Source organism: Chiloscyllium punctatum, chromosome 20 (assembly GCF_047496795.1).
Source record: "Chiloscyllium punctatum isolate Juve2018m chromosome 20, sChiPun1.3, whole genome shotgun sequence".
Classification (NCBI taxonomy): domain Eukaryota; kingdom Metazoa; phylum Chordata; class Chondrichthyes; order Orectolobiformes; family Hemiscylliidae; genus Chiloscyllium; species Chiloscyllium punctatum.
In genome coordinates, this window is record NC_092758.1 from 57044941 (window position 1) to 57066924 (window position 21984).

Here is a 21984-nt window from a genome sequence, read left to right on the forward strand (position 1 = left end):
AGCAAGGGTTACTATGACGTTGGCACATCAAAAAATTAAATAGGGAGTGAAAACAGCAAATAACTGAGGATGATACAGGTTTTTAAAATAACTAAGTACTGTCAACTCTAACTCATTTGCCCAGAATTTCTTCTAAGAATGGAATTGAAGGACAAGATCGAGGCAATTAATCAAATTTTGCAAAGAACATAATTCATTCGATGATGGCACTCGCCAAAACAAACCTTTCGAAGATTTTTGTTCATTACACTTCAGAGATGAAAGTTTAACAACTTGGGATATTTACCCATTGCTCTAACAATTTGTTTGGTTGGTTGGACGTGGTCCACAAGGATAAACAGTACATGATATTCAGAGGAAATGAGTTTGATGAGCTCCGTAGACAGCAGTCATTCAATATCTTACCTTGTAAATGATCTAAAGGCACTAAATATGCAAAAATATTACTTGGCAGCCAAAATATTATTGCTACACAGGATATAAACACACCACAAATACAGCAAGACTTCAGTGGGTCATAACATGGTAATTTATCAAGTTCAATAATTAAGGAAATATTCACGTGATAATTAACTCAGAATGGTCAGAATTGTTTTAAGAATTTATCGCAAAAATGTCATCTTATTTCTGCTCCAATCTTTCCAGCTAGAAAATTATATTCAAAATTTCTTACAGAACTTATTTGCCTATACCCCAAATATAAAAAAAAAACTGGCATAAAATGAGCACGTATTTAGGAATACTACCTTGCTGGTTAAATTTTCGATTGTGGAGAATTGAACATAGGCTTAAAGCACAGGTAGTTCTTCTGTGATGCGATGGTTGCATTCTTGTGTAATAGAAAAATATCTCTTTAGAAACAGCACTTAAAACGTTGGCAATGTAATCGCTTTACAGCCACACGTTTTTAAAGTGTGTGCTTTAGAAGCAGCGTCCCCAATTCGTCAATTGCATTACATAGAATTTGTGTTAACGAAACACATGTTGTGGCAGAACAACCTGTAATGGCTAAATTAGTAATTTTCTAAAAAAAAGATTAAAAATCTTCCTTTTGTTGATTCTCCGTAAGTGTAACTAATTCAGGAATTCCAGATATGAATTTTCCGAAAACATTTTTTGAATAGTACCTTCAAATAGCTCTTGCGGTTCCACACAATCATTACAATTTACTGCTGAATTGTACCAGCTTTTAAACAGAAAACAATATATATTGTATTTTCTATTCACCAAATAAGATTCTTTACATCGATGGAAATAAAAATATTTGATAGTTATGAAACTTTCCAAAGAAAGAGGAAATAAGCCTCATATCTGGCAATGGGGCTAATTTGGCAGTTGTGCTGATATAGTGATTAAGTCTTGCTACACTTAGATTTTGATAGGTAAATCCGGACCAGCACGTCACTGGTGTGCAGGCAAGTACTCATGAGAATTGTCAGTTGGGTGATGGGGAAGTTAGGTAAATGATTGGCAGAGACTTTCTGCAGATGCATCTTGGAATCAGTTATGGATGAATCTCCTTGATCAAAGTGGTACAGGCATGTATTCATCTTCTAAATATGTTCATAAGTCTAGGGAATTTCAGGATAATATTTCAGCCAATTGGGAGAATGTCCAGGTGGGGGCAGTGAATTAAATCAGCAAAATTCGGCAACTCGAGGAAGGAGTGTTTGGGAAGGAGGTAGATAAGAATGGAAGGAAGATGGATACGCTTTGCAGGGTGGTGGTGGTGAAGTGTTGGTATCTCTTATGATAAAAGGTCATGCCCATAACAGACAGTAGCCCTTCCCTTTTAAAGACTTTAATAAGTGGACTACTGTGACATGTAGGGTGTATTATTGGGGTAAATTTGCTTACTAACAATCTCAATAGATCTGAGATTGTTTATTTAAATATGGGGCAGATTGTCAATTTCAGCATACACCTATGTTAGGAGGGCAAGCTCCAGGTAAAAGGTATTGGAAAAGAAAACTGGTTGAAAATACAACAAAGAAGAAATATATAACTTTAGTTTTATCAAAACCTTCACCCAAAGAAAGCAAAAAGGTACAAGCCTTGAGGTGAAGCTCCACTTAGTACACCCAAATTAGAGAGAGTAGCATCCACCCATGCATCAGTTACCTTCCAGTATGAATATGTAGAGTTTGTCCCCATCATGCAAAAACAAGATGAACCATAACCATATTATCAAGAACAGAGATAGAAAAAAAATCTGAACATAGTTATGGAAACCCTCAAGGCCTATTCAAGAAGATAAACTAAAACCTGGAAAGGAAGAAACAGCAAGATTTGACAGCAGAGACTGTGCAGTCCATTGATTGTCTTGTAATGTGCTTGGAAGCCATCGATTATGATTATCTGAAGACAGCAGATTTAAGATTAACCACGCTTCTTGGAAAGAAAGCTGGCTCCAACACTAGCTCAGTCGGAGACTGTTGCTAGCTCTGAAATAATCTTGAAACATTTAATATCTCACAGGGCAATGGAGTTTGCTTTAAAATTTTAAATGAATGTAAAGTTATAAACATTAGCAATAAAGTGTTGAAATAAAACAACCGGTATCTGCTGTTGGCATACGGATAATGTTGTCTTGGTTGCTTCCTTCCTTAATTGAATTTGTGAAATATAAAAACATAAGGCATTAAGAATCAACCAAAACAGCACTGGAGTGAATTGGGAAACAAATTCCCTGCTCTCCAAGACATTAGTGCAGAAGAAAAGTTTTTAAAATGACAATCTGGGACCTTTTGGTCTTTTTCTCAGGTGACAGTTCAAATGATCAGTTTTCTTGAACTTAACTTCACAGTTTATAAGTAGATTCTGAATTTGTGTCTGGAGTTAGTATTTCACAACATTATCCCTCCATAGAAAAACACCCTTTCAAAACAAAAGTTAATGTTCTTTCTCAGAAAATGAAAAATCATTGAAAAATACAGGAACGATCAGTAAATTAGGGACAGGATCCTAATATTAATGCTAATATCTACAAGTTTTATCTCCCAAACAATTAACACATTTTCAAGGAAATAGGATGTTTCATCTAACCTTAGTGTACAGCATCCATAATCATTTTCATCACTCTCATTCCTCCAATACTTTTGAAAATGGGATGTTCACTGCCTTCAGAATACATATGATGTTTCAAACCTTTTCAGACCATATATGGATTCTTATTGTGAAATGTGTTTAACTACACAGAAATACACTTGCCTGCTCCATTAAATGACTTGAAATTCCAGTCCCATGCCAAGATAATGAAATTAATTGGATAAATGATTGTTTGCCCATTTAAAGACTACTGGATAATTTTTAAACATACCTCCAAACAGAAGGTTGTCCATTGTAGAAATGCATCTGCAATACATCAGTTCTTCAAATACAATTAAACAGTCAAGTGCACACAGATAAATGATCCTCAAAGCAGACTAGTACAGGACAGTTTCTTCAAAGCTAATTGTTTTATCAGCTGTATAATTGGCACAGCAGTCAAACACTTAACACCCTGCCTGCAGATGCCAATATTGCTGTTGTTAATGCAACAAAACACGAATCACACACAAAGCTTAAACTAGTGGATTATAAAAGAGCATAATTCAGCTCGGTTCTCTAAACCAAGAATCCAATATTCCAGTGTTCCCATTAAGGATTGGTTCTGATCTATCTAGAATTTGTACTAAGTCCAGGTCTTCTATTTGACCAAAGTAAAAGGGAGAGGTCTTCATAGGATGCTTCAGTGGATCAAGAACTGAATCACAATTTCAAACCTATCCAAACTTCAACAATGAAAGTTGGGTACGAACCAAACTTAACCTATGGAAGGGTAATTTTGGTTCCTTCAGAAAAAAAATCCCAGGGTATTTGAAACAGGGAGAGAGATCATTCTTTCATGCTTGCGACAACAAGACAATTTGTTTTTGTACTGAAGGGAAGAGTAATTTGGGAAAGAACATCCAAGTCTGTAGCATAGTTAGAACTGCAGATTTAATTGCCAGATAATGTTTCTTTAATAAATGGAATAAAAGAAAGCAAATTAAGAGTTTTGAACAGCAGCTAGGACAAGGAAGTGGAAGAGTCCAATGGGTTTTGGCCAATTCAACTTGAGAATGACTGGAAGCAGCTTACTTATTCAATTTTAGGCCTTTCTAATCCAATGTTACTATTTACTGCTGCTACCTGTGTTTGTTTCTTCTGTGCAAATTCTCCCATTTTTTGTTTCATGCTGTCTCTGCGTTGGTTTCTGGGAAGTTTTTCAACTTCACTCTTTACCTAATGTACAACAAGAAAGTACATATTTAAACAGTTAATCTAATAATCTGCATTAAATGCAGAGATTTCAGGATCATGAACAAGAATGCCCAAGCAATGCATGAATGTTATTTACTTGTGGTTAAGTAAAATAAGTTGCAAAATTTATTTTGATTTTCCATTGCTTTGTAGATGATAGTCCATGTACTTCAGATTCTGGTCAGTCAACAATGGAATTAAAGTACCGGAATAGAATTGCACCCCAAAGGAAAGGAAGATACATTCAACAATAACTCAGGAAATCCAAAAAAAAAACGAAAGTTTCCTAAACCTTGTCCAATCTCTCAATAGATTTACACTTTTTGTGCTGCAAAATTAGGTCAATGCATGGTGGTAACCCACCCCTCCAAGAGCAATCAAGTTCCTGAGTTGCATCAAAGCTAAACTTATGAGGCATAAATAGCAGTAAAATGGAACCCTGATCACAAAAATGTTTCTTATATAATTGGACGTAGGTCCTGCAGAGAAAAGAATGCTTCAAAAATTTGGAACCCTCCTAGAAAGTAAGTATTTTATAACCCCACAGTTCCCTGACAAGATATAATCAATAATTAGGAGAAAAAGTGATGACTGCATCAATTGTGCTTTTCTTCATGTGTTCAACTGCAATTCATTTTAAAGAACAATGTTTCAGTCAATTTTACAGAAAAGGTGCTGAATGTTATTAGGGACTGAAAAACTTCCCAATAATCATGTTTTGAAAAGCAGTCTAATGATATGTGGAAGTTGATATTTGGATATTTTTCCAAAAACAAAATCAGAAACCAAAATGAATAGACAAAGCCCACAGTGGATCCTGATTGAAGAGATTTGATGCAGTTTGAGAGAACAGAGTTTAAACTAGTGAAAAAACAGTCAAAGTTGATTTCCAAGTTGTTAAAACAATGGACTGAAATATATGAAATCAACAGTTTTGAACTTGAAATGAATAAAGCGTGAGATATTGCATCAAGTCTCCACCTCCACATAATTATATAGAGAGCAGAAGGAGGAAAGAGCATGCAGTACAGCATATTTGCAGCTCTATAGAAACATGTAAAATAGTCACATATAGCCAGTAGTCAAAGCAGTAGAAAAATGAGAAACGCTGGAGGCAAGAAGTGGGTAAATGATTTCAGAACAAATCAGCCTTCCCTTTCATATAACCCAAAAGTTAAATGGGTGTAAGACAACCTTTGCAGGGCAAAGAAACTCCTCTGCCAGCACTACTACTTTATTCAAGAGTGGTCAGATGGGGATAGATTTTAATTCTGTCACAACATTTTCATGAACACAAGAAAGAAGGGAACAGAAAAATAAAGGCCCCAGTAAAAGACAAATCAGAGCGCAAGTAGATTCACGTGGAGTACCATAATCAATTGTGCCAAACTATCTGTTCCAGTGCCATACATTCCATGTAATTCTATTTATAGCTTTTAGACTGAAGAAACTCAAAAGCAAAACATTTCAAAGATAGCTATCTTCCAAATTTTGCACATAGTCTGAATAAATTAATTAATACAGTTTACAACCAAAGAGCCTTGTACCTTTGTATCATAACCTGATCTCTCTGCAGGTAATAATACAAAGTGCCGAATCGGACACCATTCTTTTGCTTCCTCCATGTGGGAGTCGAAGACCACAGGGAATAATCTCACATCAAGGGATCACCTATTTAAGGCAAAGTTAAAGATCACAACACCAGGTTTATTTGGAAATCCAAGCTTTCAGGTAGCTAGTGATGAAGGAGCAGCACTTCTAAATAAAACTGTTGGATTATAATCTGGTGCTGTGCTTTTTAACTTTGCCCACCCCAGTCCAACACCTTCACATCATGCCTATTTAAGACAGGTGAGGAGGAACTCCTTCTCTCAGAGGGTAGCGAATCTGTGGAATTCTTTGACACAGTGCTGTAGGTGCTGGCTAGTTAAGTATATTCAAGGCTGAGGTAGACAAACATTTAAACAGAAAGGGAAACAAGGGGATACAACGAGAAAATGAGTTGGGCACTATCCGATCAGATTGAATAGCCTATGTCTGCTTCTACCTCTCATAGCCATAGTACTGTTTTATCAGCACTAATCTTTTTAGAGATTCTCAAAAATTCTTACATTCTTTTATTGGTTAAAATGCTGCTCACAGAAACAAGTATCAAAATATTGATCAGAATAGTTTCAAATACATTATTATTGTGTACATAATTTTTAATTTTCCTACAAAGTTTGTCAATTCTGAAATAGCACATGAGAACGAGGAGCTGCATCTTTTTAAAAGAGTGGGATCGAGCAGGAACAGCAACTTCTGAAAGAATAGCTACACAAAGAGTGGGGATGAAGAGGGAGAGACACAGAAGCTTCATGAAGCACAAAACTCCACGAGAAAGGCAGTGGGTAATGAAAATCGGTGTCAGAAAGCCCTTTTCTGTCACAGACAAAGTGCCATCACAGAAAACCTGGGAACTAACTGGTGGGTTTTTCTTCTGTATCTCTTTTGATGGGCCAAGTATCTGAAATCAGGGGAGGTGAAGCAGAAGGGTAGTTTAAAAAAAAAATCACTGAAAAATTCAATCAAAAGTTAGTTGAAGAACTGAGATGACTGGTCGAGTGATGTGCTGCAGCTCTGGTATGTAGGAGCTGATGAATGTCAGCATGTTGCAAATGTCATAACTGTGCATCAAGTGTTGGCTACTTGAGGAATTTTTACAGAGTTTACAAACTGCAATCACTGCAACATATCAGGGAGGGAAGGGGTACCCCACTTGCAGAGGGCATTACAGCCCTTAGACTAATTACATCAAACCTGGATCCATGGTCAGAGACAGTGGGGTGTAACTGTGGGTGAGGAAAGTATGGCGATCCAGAATTTAGGTTTGGAGGAACCTTAGTCAGTACCCTTGTCCAATAAGTATAAGCTCCTTGCTCCCAAGGAGAGGACAAGCAAACTGACAACACCACCATTGTCCAGAGTGCTATATAGGTGAGGGGAGAACAGAGAACTGTAATAACAATAGGGATAGCCTAGGTTCAGGCCATCTCTTTGGGCAGGAACTTGAAGTGGGAGGTGAAAGATTCAGTTGTCAATGTCAATGGTATTTATCAATGAAACAAACAGGACTGGGAAAATAGTGCTGCTGAGGGATAAGTAGCTTAGGGCCAAATTAAAAAGCAGAACCACACAAGATTATTATCTGAGCCACATGCAAATTTGTGTGGGTGAACAGAGGTAAATGTGTGGTTCAAAGATTGATGCGAGGGGGGTTTCAATTCATGGGACATTGGAATCAGAACTGCAGAAAGAAAGCTGTTCAGCTTTAATCTATTTCATTTGAACCACACCAGGACTAGTATCCTGGTAAATTGTATCACTAGGGCTGCAGATAAGATTTTAAACTGCAAGTACAGCGAGAGGGTTAAGGGTTCAAGTGAAGGCAAGTATATTTAAAAAAAAAAGAAACAAGAGGAGAGATGCTATACATTGAACAGTAATCAAAGTCTGACAGTAAGGAGCAGACAACGTACACAAAAGTGTGCAGAAATCAGACCCATAAGTAGTAATAATGATAAGACATCAAAGCCTAAAGCTCTATCTAAATGCACTTCATTGAGAAAGGCTTAACGTAGAAAGAGTTAACATGGCTTTGTGAAAGAAGGATCACATTTGACAAATTTACAAGATTTGAGGATACAACAAGCATAGTCATTAAAAGGAAACTGGTGGATGTGGTGTATTTGGATTTTCAGAAGGCATTCGCTAAGGTGTAATAGCATTTGTGTAGCACAAAATCGACCTCATTATACTGGGGGTATTAAGTGACTTTGTATTAGCCTGGATGATGCATTAGTTAACACACATAAACCAGAGGTGGGATTAATGAGTCTTTTGCAGGTTGAAACAACAAACCAAGTGGAGTACCACTAGAATCAGTCCTAGGATCTCTATTTACAAACTAAATTATGAAGTGGAGCATGGGACGGATTGTAATGTATCCAAGCTGGATGATGTGAAAAAGAGGGTATGTAGTGATAGAAAGAACATAAGGCTATGTGGTACAGGAGACAGGAATCTGCAAGGAGGTATAGGTAGGTTTAGAGAACAGGCAAAACTTTGGAAGATGGATGGTAATGTCGGGAAGTGCGGTTATTCACTTTTGCCAAAAGAATCAAAAGGCAGACTGTTCGTAAAATGGAGAAAGTCCAAAAAGGTCCAGAACCAAGGGATCGGAGTATTCTTGTGCACAAAACACAACATGTTTGTGTACAGGTTTAGAAGTAATTAAAATTTTGGACTTTCTAGCTAGAAAGTTGAGTTTAAAAATAGGGAAGTCTTGTTACAACAGTCCAGCGTTGGCAAAGCTGCACCTGGTGGAGTGCACAGGAGTTTTGGTTCCTTCTCAAAAAGGATGCACTAGAGTTGGAGGCAGTTCAAATGAGCTTCATGCAGCTGATTCATGGGAGCAAGGGATTAATTTATCAATAATGGATAAAGAGGTTAAGCCTTTATACATTTGAGTTTAGAAAAATGAGGACTGATCTTATTAAAACATATAAGATTCTAAGGAGGCTTGATAAGGTAGATATTGAGATGATGTTTCTAGTGGGAGGGAAAATCTCAAATTGGGGATATTGTTGGAGAAAAAAGGGGACACTTAGACTTGAGGGAGAAAGGGAATTCATCTCAGAGCGTAGTGAATGCCTGGAATTCTCCACTTCAGAGAGATAGAGGTCACATCACAGCGAAGTATTTAAGGAGGTAGAAGGCGATGTTTTGAAATATTGAGGAGTTGAGGACGGGGTGAGGTGTTGGCACAAAAGAGGAGTTGAGGCCTGGGGCAGATTAGTCATTAGTTTATTAAATAGTGGGGCAAGCATAAGGAGGCAAATGGCCAACTCCTGCTCTCAACCCTTATGCTCTTCCATACAGAAGATATAAATAGTTGAACATAATGTACATGCAGGAGGATTATTTGTGTGGGACTATGAGCTACCTCATTTATGTCCCAGAACCTACACATTTAGGCATCTTATGATACAAAGGATACACCAGGGAATGATGGAAAAATCATTGAAAATGTTACACTCTTCGTATCCAACCACCTCCCCATCCACTATCACACTGGCTACTCTTGCACACTTTAAAAGAACCGAAGCCAGACACCACCAGAGACACAAGGCAAACATTTGAGTTACCCATTTGTTTTTGGTATAAGGTACCGAGTAAAGAGAAATATACAAGAATTACAGATAGATGACAAGTGACCAACTCAAGTCCCTAAAAGGTTGTGGTGTGATCTCCAACTCGAGAGTAACTTTGCAGAATGAAGAATTTGAGTCACTGGGTTAAGAAAAAAGGAAATTACAGCATTTTCAGGTATAAAGATCAGATATAGATGACCCAAACAGATATTAAGACCTTGAGAGGAAACTTCACATCCTGTGCATTAATGATCTTCGATTTTTTAATGAGGAAGTGGGAACAGTGAAAAAAAAAATCAGCAAAGTTACAAAAAAAAACCAAAGTAACCAACAGGGGAGTTTTGGTACATGATTTAATCCAATTTTCAATCCATTCAAACAAGAATGCAAACCCAAAGTACAATGTTTATGGGTTATGCATGCAGTCTGCATTTGGACATTAAGTTACTTGCAATTTGAAGGAAAAGAGCGCTTCATAGATCAGAAACCCCATTTTAAATAATTGCTACAAATATATCATCTTGGACAAACGTGATAAGACATGTAGCTAGCACAGATTGCACGCCAAGTTTTAATAAACTTGCCACACAGACTTGATGGAAACTTTAAACTTGAAAAGGTACTTTATCACATTATTCCTTACCTCTTTCTTCTTGATTTTCAAATGATCAATAAATTTTGCATATTCCCTCTCTTGTTCAGTTTTAATGCGCTTGGCCTCATCACGTAGACGGTTTGTGTGATCCTGTTCCATTTTTTCAATCTGTTGCTTTTGCTGTTTTTCTAGGTTCTCTAACTCTGTATCAAAGAATTTCTTCTTTGCCTGTGGACAAAAAGCAGTTAAATGTTAGTATTACATTCACTGTTAGAAATTCATAATTGGAAAAACATCAACTATATAAAAAGAAACACAGCTTATTACCAAATGATTAATACCCAACTCATTTCTAAAGATATGTCCATTCAAAAAAATTAGAACAAATCATACTTGAATTAATTCTTCTCAATTTTTCTGAAGGTTAGGTAAATTAGTCATGCTAAATTGCCCCGTAGTGTTCAGGGATGTGTAAGTTAGGTGCATTAGTCAGGAGTAAATGTAGAGTAAATAAGTTGGGGAATGGTTCTGGGTGAGTTACTCTTCGGAGGGTTGGTGTGGACCTGTTGGGCTGAATGGCCTGTTTCCACACTGGAGGGATTATGTGAAAGTAATTTCTTTACAACAAGAATGCACTCTAATCGCCTTTTGCTACTTTTGACTGTTGCCTTAAACAAACATCAAAAACCACCAGTGCTTCTTATCCCCAACTTTTGAAATTCATACTGACAAGAATCTATGAGGATGCTGTAAGCATAGATGTGAGCCTCTATATTTTCATGTGGAATCTCTTCAGATAGACAGTGGTTAATCTGCGGAACTCACCACCTCAAAACCCTCCTGTTATGGAGGTCAAGTCATTGAGTATTTAAGACAGAGATGCATAGGTTCTTCTCAATGGCAGGAGAATGGGCTAGAGAAATGTATCAGCAACAACCGAAGGGCAGAGCAGACATGATGGACTGAACGATCTAATTGTACTCCTGTAATGTATGGCCTTATATACATAAAAATGATCACTGTCATCAGGTGGCTAACTATCCTTGTGGGGAAGTTGGATTTAATCCATAAAGACAATTACTCAATAGCTATACAATTTTGAGTCTCATTATACAAATGACAAAAAGCAAATGTTTAAAAGCAGAAGACAAATCATACATTAGTTTCCTGTTCAAACCGACGAAGCATTTGTTCTAATTGCTGTTGTGATTTGATATTGAGTTGAGTTTGAGCCCGATGTTCTTCCTTCTGAAGCAACCGTAACTCTCGCAACTCTTGTCGCCTGTCAATTTAAGAACAAAATCAAAGATCAGACAAAGCTTTCACATGTACATTACAGATAATTGTGGCATGAGCTTTATTTCCCCCAAGTTACACAGGTCTCTTTGCCACAAAAACATAGCTTTAGTTTTTAAAAAAACATACAAAACAATCATGTATGGAAGTAAAACTATATAATAATTTTTCTACTCCGCTTCAGCTCACAAAACATGGCCATTGGCTGTTAATAAACATGTTATGGAAAAATTACAGATTTGCTCAAGCAGATCAAAGGGAAACCTCCAGAAAGAAATAAAATATTCAAAGCAGACTGTGTAGTTATTCTGAGCTATTTGTTCAATTGATCAAAATAACTTCAGAAATTATATACAAGGTTTTCACATACCTTAGGAAACGCATTTCTTCAGCTTTCTTCTCATCCTCACCAATAATCTTTGATGTAGTGACACTCACTTCAACTCCATCTATAACAAATTTTCTTGTTCGTTTCAGAGTTTTGTTATTTGCCTTGTTACCCTACAGGAATAAAAAAAAATAAATTATACAAAGTAAAGCATACTTGACTGGTTGATTGCATTCTCTCAAACAGGGAAAATCTAGGTTTGTGTCACTTCAACTTTTCACATTTTGACACAATTTGCTAAACACAACAGAATCCTGGGTTTTCCTATGTTATGGTGAGAGGTATTTACTTATGATTTAAGTTCTCTGGCACTGCCCCACTAAATACCAATGCCAGAAGTCAGTGAGTTTTCATACTTTAATGTCCATGGACGGTTCTCAATTTTATGGTCAAGATGGTCTTGCTTATCTAAAGCTACTGACTCAAATTCCTGTACAATTGAACACAGCCATTATTCACTTTGCAAGGTCAGAGAAATCAATAGCAAATATCTTAATCTCCAACATGCACCGTCAACAAATCATTGCAAAATTTCTTAACCCAATGCTTACAACTACTGATATGCCTACAACAAAAAAAAACCTTCCATAGGCAAGACATGAAGATGTTCTTTGTGCTATGCATTAGCAAACTACTTTTGTCAGATGTTTTATGACATTGTGATTGTACTGCATAGGAAATAACAACTTGTGGAAACATTTTTGACCAGTTTGTGCATTTTATATTTATCATTTAAACTGATGGCAATCTTAGTTACTATTAAAAACTGAAAATGGCAAGAGACATTTAGTTTGCCTTGGAGCATAAAATCTCTGATCCAGTTATGAGTTAGCTTCTTTTGTATAGGATTGGGAGTTGCAGTCATATACAATTTTGGGTTCTTCAATTGAGGGCAATTTTTTTTAATGTAGCTTATTTCTCAGAATGATTTATTATTTTGACTGTGCCATTACTCCACTGAGTACTAATGACGGATATTTATCCACAAATATAAAAAAAAACTTAAAAGTCTGTCTTCAACCATTACGGTCAAATGAGTAGAACTACACAAACAGTTTGGGCACTGTTTCCAAATAGAACACTATTAGATTGGATTCTGTTCACTACATGCAAGAAAACTTCTTCCAATTTAATGAAACAATTGTCATTTCAGGGAAATTAAAAGAATCGCTGGCAGAAGTTTTGCTTCACTATTCCTGGTCACTTAGACAGAACACCTACAACTGGAAAAAGATATTGCTGCTGTACAGGACATTGGATAAGATTAGAGTGGTGCTGGAAAAGTACAGGTCAGGCAGCATCCAAGAGCATCCAAAAATCGATGTTTCGATGTTCCTGATAAAGGGCTTTTGCCCGAAACGTTGATTTTCCTGCTTCTCGATGCTGCCTGACCAGCTGTGCTTTTCCAGCACCACTCCAACCTCAACAGCACCTGCAGTACCCATTCTCTCCCCCTCCCCCCCCCCCCCCCCAGGACATAGGTTAGGCCACTTTTGGAATAGTGTGTGCAATTCTGATCTTCCTATCAGGAGAATGTTGAAATGTTCAAGAGTTCAGAAAAGATTGACAATGATGTTGTCATTGTCAGAGGGTTTGAGCTATAGGGAGGGGCTAAATAGACTGGGGCTATTTTCCCTGGAGCATCAGAGGTTGACAGGTGACCTTAGAGGTTTATAAAATCATAAGGGACATAGATAGGGTAAACAGACAAGGTGTTTTCCCTGGAATGGGGGCGTCCAGAACCAGAGGACATAGGCTTAAGCTGAGAGGGGAAAGATTTGAAAGGGACCGAAGGGGCAACTTTTTCATGCAGAGAGTGGTGCGTGTATGGAAGGAGCTGCCAAAGCAAATGGAGAAGACTAGTACAATTACAACATTTAAAAGGCATCTGGACGGGTATATGCATAGGAAAAGTTTAAGAGGGATATGAGCCAAGTGCTGGCAAATAGAAGTAGATTAATTCTGGATATCTGGTCGGCGTGGACGAGTTGGACCGAAGCGTCTATTTCTGAGCTATACATCTGTACGACTAAGTTTAAACTGACAAGGTGACAGAAGCTGCAAGAGAGAGAACATTCATATGTACACAGGCTGAAGAGGAAATAAATTTGGTCGCTTGGTATAGCTACAGGATAAATTCTGATATTTAATGCTTTGTCTTCTGTATTTATGAAAAAATACAATAACAAAATTAAATCAATACCAATGTACAATATTAGGCTAAATACAATCATATTGGCCATGGCTAGGAAACACTAATTATGCAGCACTCAAGTCTCATTTACTTGAAGGGAATCTACTACAATCGTTGACAATATGTAAAAACCAATCATCATTTAGAGTATTTATTTTGAAGCCTCTGGCAAATATAATGTGTGGGGAGTGTTTGGCCTATTAGAAGAACAGTACTTTTTAAAACCGTAAAGCTTACAAACATACATTTAGACCAAAGGCACTAAGAAAGGGAATTTCTTAATGAAACTAAACAATTTGTCAGTACAAAAAAAAACTTACCCGTATTGACAGAGAGCCACTTTCCTTGTTTAAGGAAAAATCATTTGAAAGGGAGATATTCAAATCAATGCTGCCAGAAGCAGATATGCTACCTGAATCAGAATCTCTCCTTGATTGTGTGTTGGTAGAATCTATTGCTCCATTGACAGTCAATGAGTCTGGAATCAGAGTAACTTGTTTATCAGATTGACTTCCTTTTTCATTTTCAGTTAGCACTTTTTCATTTTTCAAATCAGCAACGTCAACAGAAATCTGTATGTCTGTCGGCTGGACAGTCCCAGAAGTCTCCATCAAACTTGGTTGTTGTTTAGTGGAATTCTGTTCTGAAATTTGTGCTGAAGCATTCATGCCCTCATTTGATTTTGCGTCATTAGTCTGCAAGTCCACTTCAGGCTTGTGTTTGGTACATGGGCTAACTTTATTATCATCAGTTCCAGAGTCCGAGCTCACAGTCTGAGCCGAGTTCTCACTCTCAGCCTTGTCACTGTCACCGCTGCATATACCTTCATCCAACAGACCTTCACTGGACTTGTCAACTTGATCTTTTGTAACTTCAGAACCACTGTTGATTTCCAATGATTCTAGGATCTTAGGAAGTTTTTCTGCTTCTAGACTGATTTGGCTCAGTTCAGAGGGACCACGTGTGTGACCTTGAAGGGGCTAAAGAACAACACTTTTATGCAGGATTTCAGCTAAATTTAAAAAAAAATAAAGTCTGGACAAATAATGTTTCATAATATACATCATTTTTGCATCAATATTTCATGTCATACGAGTAAAACCCTAAGTATAACCCTTTCAACACAAGAATTTCTCCATCTGTAATTGGCCTTAGACTTAGAAGAAACAAAAATTTAACAAAAGTCAGGCGCCAACCTCAAACAATTCCCATATCCCTGTGAAGACTCCTACAGAGAGAGCAAAGACAAATATAATACAGTGTTTAATTTGTCTGCTAAAGTAAGAGCACCTGGGTAAATGTGCATTTTTGGACACAGGTGGGGAGTATTTCGTTCGGTTAATCGAATTCCGGATAATCGAATGTCGGATAACAGTGTAGCCAAGCATAAAGGACTTTGCGATCTTGCCGGATAATCGAATGCTGAATAATCATGGTTCCTCCGTAATCACACAAGGATCCTTGGCACAACTGATCAGTGCATTTGGCTGTTAACTGGAAGGCTGGCAGTTCAAGACCACCCAAGGACAACACCCTCCTTACTTGGAGAAAGTGACAACTGCAAATGCTAGAAATCAGAGTCAAAAAGTGTGGCGCTGGAAAAGCACAGCAGGCAGTCCTGAGGAAGGGCTTACACCGAAACGCCAACTCTCCTACTGTCTGACCTGCTGTCCTTTTCCAGAGCCACACTTTTGTCCTTGTAGGGACAGCACTTAAGGAATGCCAATAGGCTGAAAATTGTTTGTCCCTAACTCATATACATAATTGGACAAGCCACACAAGGTAAACTGTGTCTTGATGTTTCAAGTATCACTCCAGAAAATGTAATCAAAGTTGGATAAATGGCAAAGGAGAATACGATATGAGAATATCTTAAAACAATCAAAAACTGCCTTGTCCTATCACTGATGCGATATTTTGTATTCACCCTCAAATAGCCATACGAACAATTGAATTGGTTAAAATTAGGAAAAGAAATCTAATTAGTCCTCCTCCCTTGTCCTCTCCTCAGTACAGCAATATTTGTCTTACTTTTTTAAAAAAGACCAAAATTCCCTTTTGAAATTGACTCTCTGAAGTAATCTTATTTGTTAAGGCAGAACATTCCAGATGATAAATACTTTACATCAAGAGAGATCTGATCTCCTCTGGTTCTTTTCTTAACTATCTTCACCACTCATTAGCTATGCTGTTTCTCCCCAACCACTGCATCATTACCCCAACAATTTTCAAAGTGGGCAACAGGACTGGGTTTTGCAATACCCTCACTAGGAATGCTTTTTGGCATGCTCCCAATTTAAATGGTTACAGTTAAAATACAGTTGGGCGTGAGCATGTAGGTCAAGTGGAAATTCTGCTTTCATTTATTCTTTTTAAAAAGGGGATGAAGCAAGTTGGGGGTAGTGTCTATGGAGCGCCCATCAGGACACCTCCCCAAAAGACTGTACAAACTTCCTCCTCCACTACTCAAACTTTAAAATTCACTCCTCTTAGCATCCCTCCCAAAATGCTCAAACCTTTCCTGTCCCATGCCCCTAACATACCTAGATCAGGGCATTTACTGGGTGTTTTCACCCTAAGCATGCCTGCAGTTCTGCAGCATCCACAGTTGAGGCTGGCAGCATCAGAGCTATCAGATTGGTCAGCAGCTCAAGATGGGACATCTGGTCACCAATGGAGTGCATCTTCTGGTCTGTCTCAACTTTGGCTGTAGGATAGGCATCTCACCAGGCTGTCGGTTAATGCTGACTTTTCAACCAAGGCACAGGGTGAGAGAGAGGTGTGGTATAAATGGTGTCTCAGATATAAAGCAAAAATAAATCTATTCAATTTTGAATTAGTAAAGAATCTTTTCAAACATATTCCCATGATAGTATGTATGAGAGATTCTAAACCCAAGTGCAAATCAGTGCAGCCATGTTTCAGTCTGGCCATAATTTAGAAGCCAATTTGAAAAGTAAACACTATTTCAATCTGCACTCACTGATAATGGTTCTGATGAGTCATCATCTTCTACTTCTTCTCTGTTGTCTTCTATTTCCTCCATCACTTCAGCCTTTGCCTCTGCCACCAATTCCCGGAGTGGTTTATTACTACTGACACTGCTCACAAAAGGGTGCTGTTAAAACAAAAGGAGATTAAATTGACTATATTTAATCGAGCTGTTACTTCTACAGAATTAATAATGTCAAAGATAGAGTCATAGAAATCTACAGCATTAAAGCAGGTCCTGCAGCGTATCATGTCAGCCAAAAATCCATCCAACTATTCTAACCCTAACTTTCCAACAGTTGGACCCCGATTATCACTTAATTCTGGATCACAGTTTGCTAATAAAAAAGGGATCAAGAAACCTTTCCCTCCCTCAAAGTAGTTTCAGCAACTAGAAATGTAATAATTTGTTAAAAATGTTTCATATAAAGCCAAAAACTATTTAAAATCCAGACATTTATCAGAGATAGTGTTACTAAAGGTTTTCATAGTGTACTCATTCAACAAAAGTAAGAAAAGCTAATTAACCCTGACCGAGGAATTTTAATCTAAACAAAAAGTCAAAACTCTTGGGATTCAAGTCCATAGCTCCCTGGAAGTGGCCACACAAGTAGGTCAGGTGGTAAAAGGTGGTTAATGGCAAGCTTGCCTTTATTGGTCAGGGCACGGAGTACAAGAGTAGGATGGCATGTGGCAGCTTTTTAAGACTTTGGTTAGGCCATACATTCCAATGTGGGTCACCACATCTTTGGAAGGATTTGGAGACTTTGGAGAGGGTGCAGAAGAGGTTTACTGTGATACTGCCTGGATTGGAGGGTATAAGTCATAAACTGAGGTTAGAATAACTCGGATTGTTTTCTCTGGAGCAGCACTGGCTGAGGGGAGACTTGATAGAAATCAATAAAATTATGAGATGTACAGATAGAATTGACTTTCAGAATCTTTCACAGTTGAAAAATCTAATACTAGAGGGCATGCATTCAAGATAAAAGTGGGAATTTCAAAGGAAATGTGAGGGGAAAGGTTTTGTTTTAAAAGCACAGAATGATCAGTGTCTGGAATGCACTGCCAGACACTGGTGATGGAGGCAGATACGACAGGGGTGTTTAAGTTACTTTTAGATAAGCACATTAGATTAGATTACTTTGTGTGGAAACAGGCCCTTCGGCCCAAGTCCACACGAACCCGCCGAAGCGCAACCCACTCAGACCCATTCCCCTACATTTACCCCTTCACCTAACACCACGGGCAATTTAGCATGGCCAATTCACCTAACCTGCACGTTTTTGGACTGTAGGAGGAAACCGGAGAACCTGGAGGAAACCCACACAGACATGGGGAGAATGTGCAAACGCTACACAGTCAGTCAGTCATCTGAGGTGGGAATTGAACCCGGGTCTCTGGCACTGTGAGGCAGCAGTGCTAACCACTGTCCCACCGTGCCGCCCATAACACGAATATGCAAGGAATAAAGGGATATGGATCAAGTGGGCAGAAGGGATTAGTTTAATTTGGTGTCATGTTCAGTACACCATCATTGGCCAAAGGGCCCATTCCGGTGGTGTAGTGTTCTATGTTTTAAAATAAACTATCCTTCAAGGTTTAATATGTTACTATGCTATTAAATAAATGTGTGAAATTTAGATATGAAAAGACAACTATTTATAACTTAATTAACATGGACATAACCTTGATATTAGCTTCTCAAATTTATGCACATATAAAATTCTACTTTGAGTGTTTGTGCATTGTTTCTCAACGTTAAAGTTTTGAACTCTGGCTGACGGTCAAGTTCAGCCACTTTGAAGCCAGAGGTACAACTCAGACAAATGCTGCTTGGCTGCATTCACTTTAGTAATCTCTAAAATGGTTTATACCAACAAAACTTTCAGCACAACTCCCAAAAATATAAGAGTCTATTTATTTATAAAAAATGAGTCATGCGGAAACTTTGAAACAAGCTATTAGTAAAGGAAGGGAGAGGGTGAAACTCCTGCCAAATTAATCATTTTCTGTATAGGAGAGGTGACACAAATACAAGGTTAACATGGAGGTTAAGTTAACAAATTATCCATTGTACTGCTTAGCCAAAGTTGGATTGGCATTTTTCTAAAAAGGTATATAAAAGGGACAATTATCTCTGATCATGTGCGGTTGGATGTGGGAGTGCCAATATCAAGTAAAGTTATCAAACAAAATAGGTTAAGAGGAAAGGGCCATTTGGATGAAAATGTGCATATGTAAATATTATGTCCACATAATTACTTCAGGGAAGCTGATGGCAAAGTGAAAATGTCACTGGATTCGTAAGCTAGAGCTGTAGCCAAATGTTCTAGGAGCAGGGCTTCAAATCCCACCTTAACGATTGGTGGAATTTACATTCCAGATTTATTCATGGAATTTAAAATTCATCACAGTGACTACCTGCCTAGTTCACAAATGTATTTTAGAGAGGGAAATCAGCCCTCTTTACCTGGTCTGGCTTACATGTGATTGCAGACCCCCAGCAATGTGTGACACAAATGCACTTTGAAATAGCCTAGAAAACCTATGAAACTCTATTCATGGACAGTTAGTTAGTGAAGGTGAACAAGTGTTGGTCTTGCCAGCAAAGCCAATATCCCAATAACAATGATGGAAACATATCTCAGACTATGTAATGCAGCACACTTGTAAGGCAGCAGTTGGAAGGGTGGGCAAGCTGGCAGCGACAGTAGCCTGAAGGGCCTGTTTCTACTGGAGTTCTCAACCCAAATCACTGACTGATTTCTCTCCACAGATGCTGCCAGACCTGCTGAGCCTTTCCAGCAATTTCTCTTTTTAGGCCTATTTCCATGCTGTGTGACTCTCTGACCCTAAGATAGGGATAAAATGGGGTCTGTACATCACTGCAACTTTCTAAAGGCAGCATCCATTACAAATAAGAGCATGAGTACTAATAACGGTAAACTATTCATAGGGACTCGTGGGACTGAATACTGCTTATATTTTTTAAACAGACAAATTAATTGTAAAGTATTCTCTCAAGTGGACTCCTGAAAGCAAAAATAAGTTAAACATCTTCTGCCAGAACTTAACTAATCTGTCTGCCTGCATGGGAATGCCAAGAATTGTTTCATTTGCTCACAACCATATTTTAACACTGACAGGAAAATATATTTGTCTTCATTGGAAAAGCTCATTAAGAAATTGAGGGTTTGGTTAAGAAAAAGAAGGAAGGTATAGGCAGGATAGATCTGGTGAATCCTTTGAAGAGTATAAAGGCAGTAAGAGTATCGTTAAGAGAGAAATCAGGAGGGCAAAAAGGAGACATGAGATAGCTTTGACAAATAGAGTTAAAGAGAATCCAAAGAGTTTTTACAAATACATTAAGGACAAAAGGGTAACAAGGGAGAGAATAGGCACCTCAAAGATCAGCAAGGCAGCCCTTGTGTGGAGCCACAGGAGATGGGGCAGATAGTAAATGAGTGTTTTGCATCAGTATCTCCTATGGAAAAGGACATGGAAGATATAGAATGTAGGGAAACAGATGGTGACATCTTGAAAAATGTCCAGATAACAGAGGAGGAAGTGCTGGATGCCTTGAAACACACAAGAAAAATTTAGATCCCCAGGACCTGATCAGGTGCACCCTAGAACTCTGTGGAAAGCTAGGGAAGTGATTGCGGGCCTCTGACTGAGATATTTGTATCATCGATAGTTGCAGGTGAGGTGCTGGAAGACGAGGTTAGCTAACGTGGTAAGGACAAGGGAACTATAGACCAGTGAGCCAGACATCGGTGGTGGGCAAGTTGTTGGAGGGAATCCTGAGGGACAGGATGTACATGTATTTGGAAAGGGAAGAACTGATTAGGAATAGTCAACATGGCTTTGTACGTAGGAAATCATGTCTCACAAACTTGATTGAGTTTTTGAAGTAACAAAAAGGATTGAGTAGGGCAGAGCAGTAAATGTAATCCATATGGACTTCAGTAAGGCATTTGACAAGGTTCCCATGGGAGACTGGTAAGCAAGGTTAGATCACATTGAATACAGGGAGAACTCGCCATTTGGATACAGAACTGGCTCAAAAGGTAGAAGACAGAAGATGGTGGTGGAGGGTTGTTTTTTAGACTGGAGGCCTGCGACAAGTGGAATGCCACAAGGATCGGTGCTGGTCCACTACTTTTCATCATTTATATAAATGATTTGGATGCGAGCATAAGAGTTAGTAAGTTTGCAGATGACACCAAAATTGGAGGTGTAGTGGATAGTGAAGAAGGTTATCTCAGATTACAACAGGATCTTGACAAGATGGGCCAATGGGCTGACAAATGGCAGATGGAGTTTAACTTAGATAAAAATGAGGTGCTACATTTTGGGTAAACAAATCTTAGCAGGACTTATACACTTAATGGTAAGGTCCTAGAGAGTGTTGCTGAATAAAAAGACCTTGGCATGCAGGTTCTTAGTTCTTTGAATGTGGAGTTGCATGTATATAGGATAGTGAAGGCAGCATTTGGTATGCTTTCCTGTATTGGTCAGAGTACGGAGTACAGGAGTTGGGAGGTCATGTTGCAGCTGTACAGGATATTGGTTAGGCCACTGTTGGAATATTGCTTGCAATTCTGGTCTCCTTCCTATCAGAAAGATATTGTGAAACTTGAAAGGATTCAGAAAAGATTTACAAGGATGTTTCCAGGGCTGGAGGATTTGAGCTATGGGAAGAAGTTGAATAGGCGAGGGCTGTTATCCCTGGAGCATTGGAGGCTGAGGGCTGACCTTATAGAGGTTTATAAAATCATGAGGGGCATGGATAGGGTGAATAGAGAAAGTCTTTTCCCTGGGGTGGTGGAGCCCAGAACTAGAGGGCATAGGTTTAGGGTGAGAGGGGAAAGATTCAAAAGAGACCCGAGGGGCAACTTTTTCCACAGAGGGTGGTGCGTGTATGGAATGAACTGCCAGAGGTGGTAGTGAAGGCTAGCACAATTGCAACATTTAAAAGGCACCTAGATGGGTATATGATTAGGAGGGATATGGGCCAGGTGCTGGCAGGTGGAACTAG

The 21984-nt window shown here is 38.4% G+C and overlaps 1 protein-coding gene across 2 annotated transcripts in view; it reads right to left on the reverse strand.

Moving 5' to 3' along the window:
* Nucleotides 1–21984, reverse strand: part of stk10 (serine/threonine kinase 10) — a 110601-nt gene that overhangs the window by 13784 nt on the left and 74833 nt on the right. The window contains exons 8-13 of one of the 2 annotated variants that reach the window (XM_072590961.1): nucleotides 16933–17067; nucleotides 14270–14929; nucleotides 11738–11868; nucleotides 11230–11353; nucleotides 10120–10299; nucleotides 4174–4266 (exon numbers count right to left, since the gene is read on the reverse strand). In XM_072590961.1, coding sequence (XP_072447062.1) covers nucleotides 4174–4266; nucleotides 10120–10299; nucleotides 11230–11353; nucleotides 11738–11868; nucleotides 14270–14929; nucleotides 16933–17067 — 1323 coding nt within the window. The remainder of the gene's footprint in view (nucleotides 1–4173; nucleotides 4267–10119; nucleotides 10300–11229; nucleotides 11354–11737; nucleotides 11869–14269; nucleotides 14930–16932; nucleotides 17068–21984) is intronic. The other variant, XM_072590962.1, reaches the window with a different exon arrangement.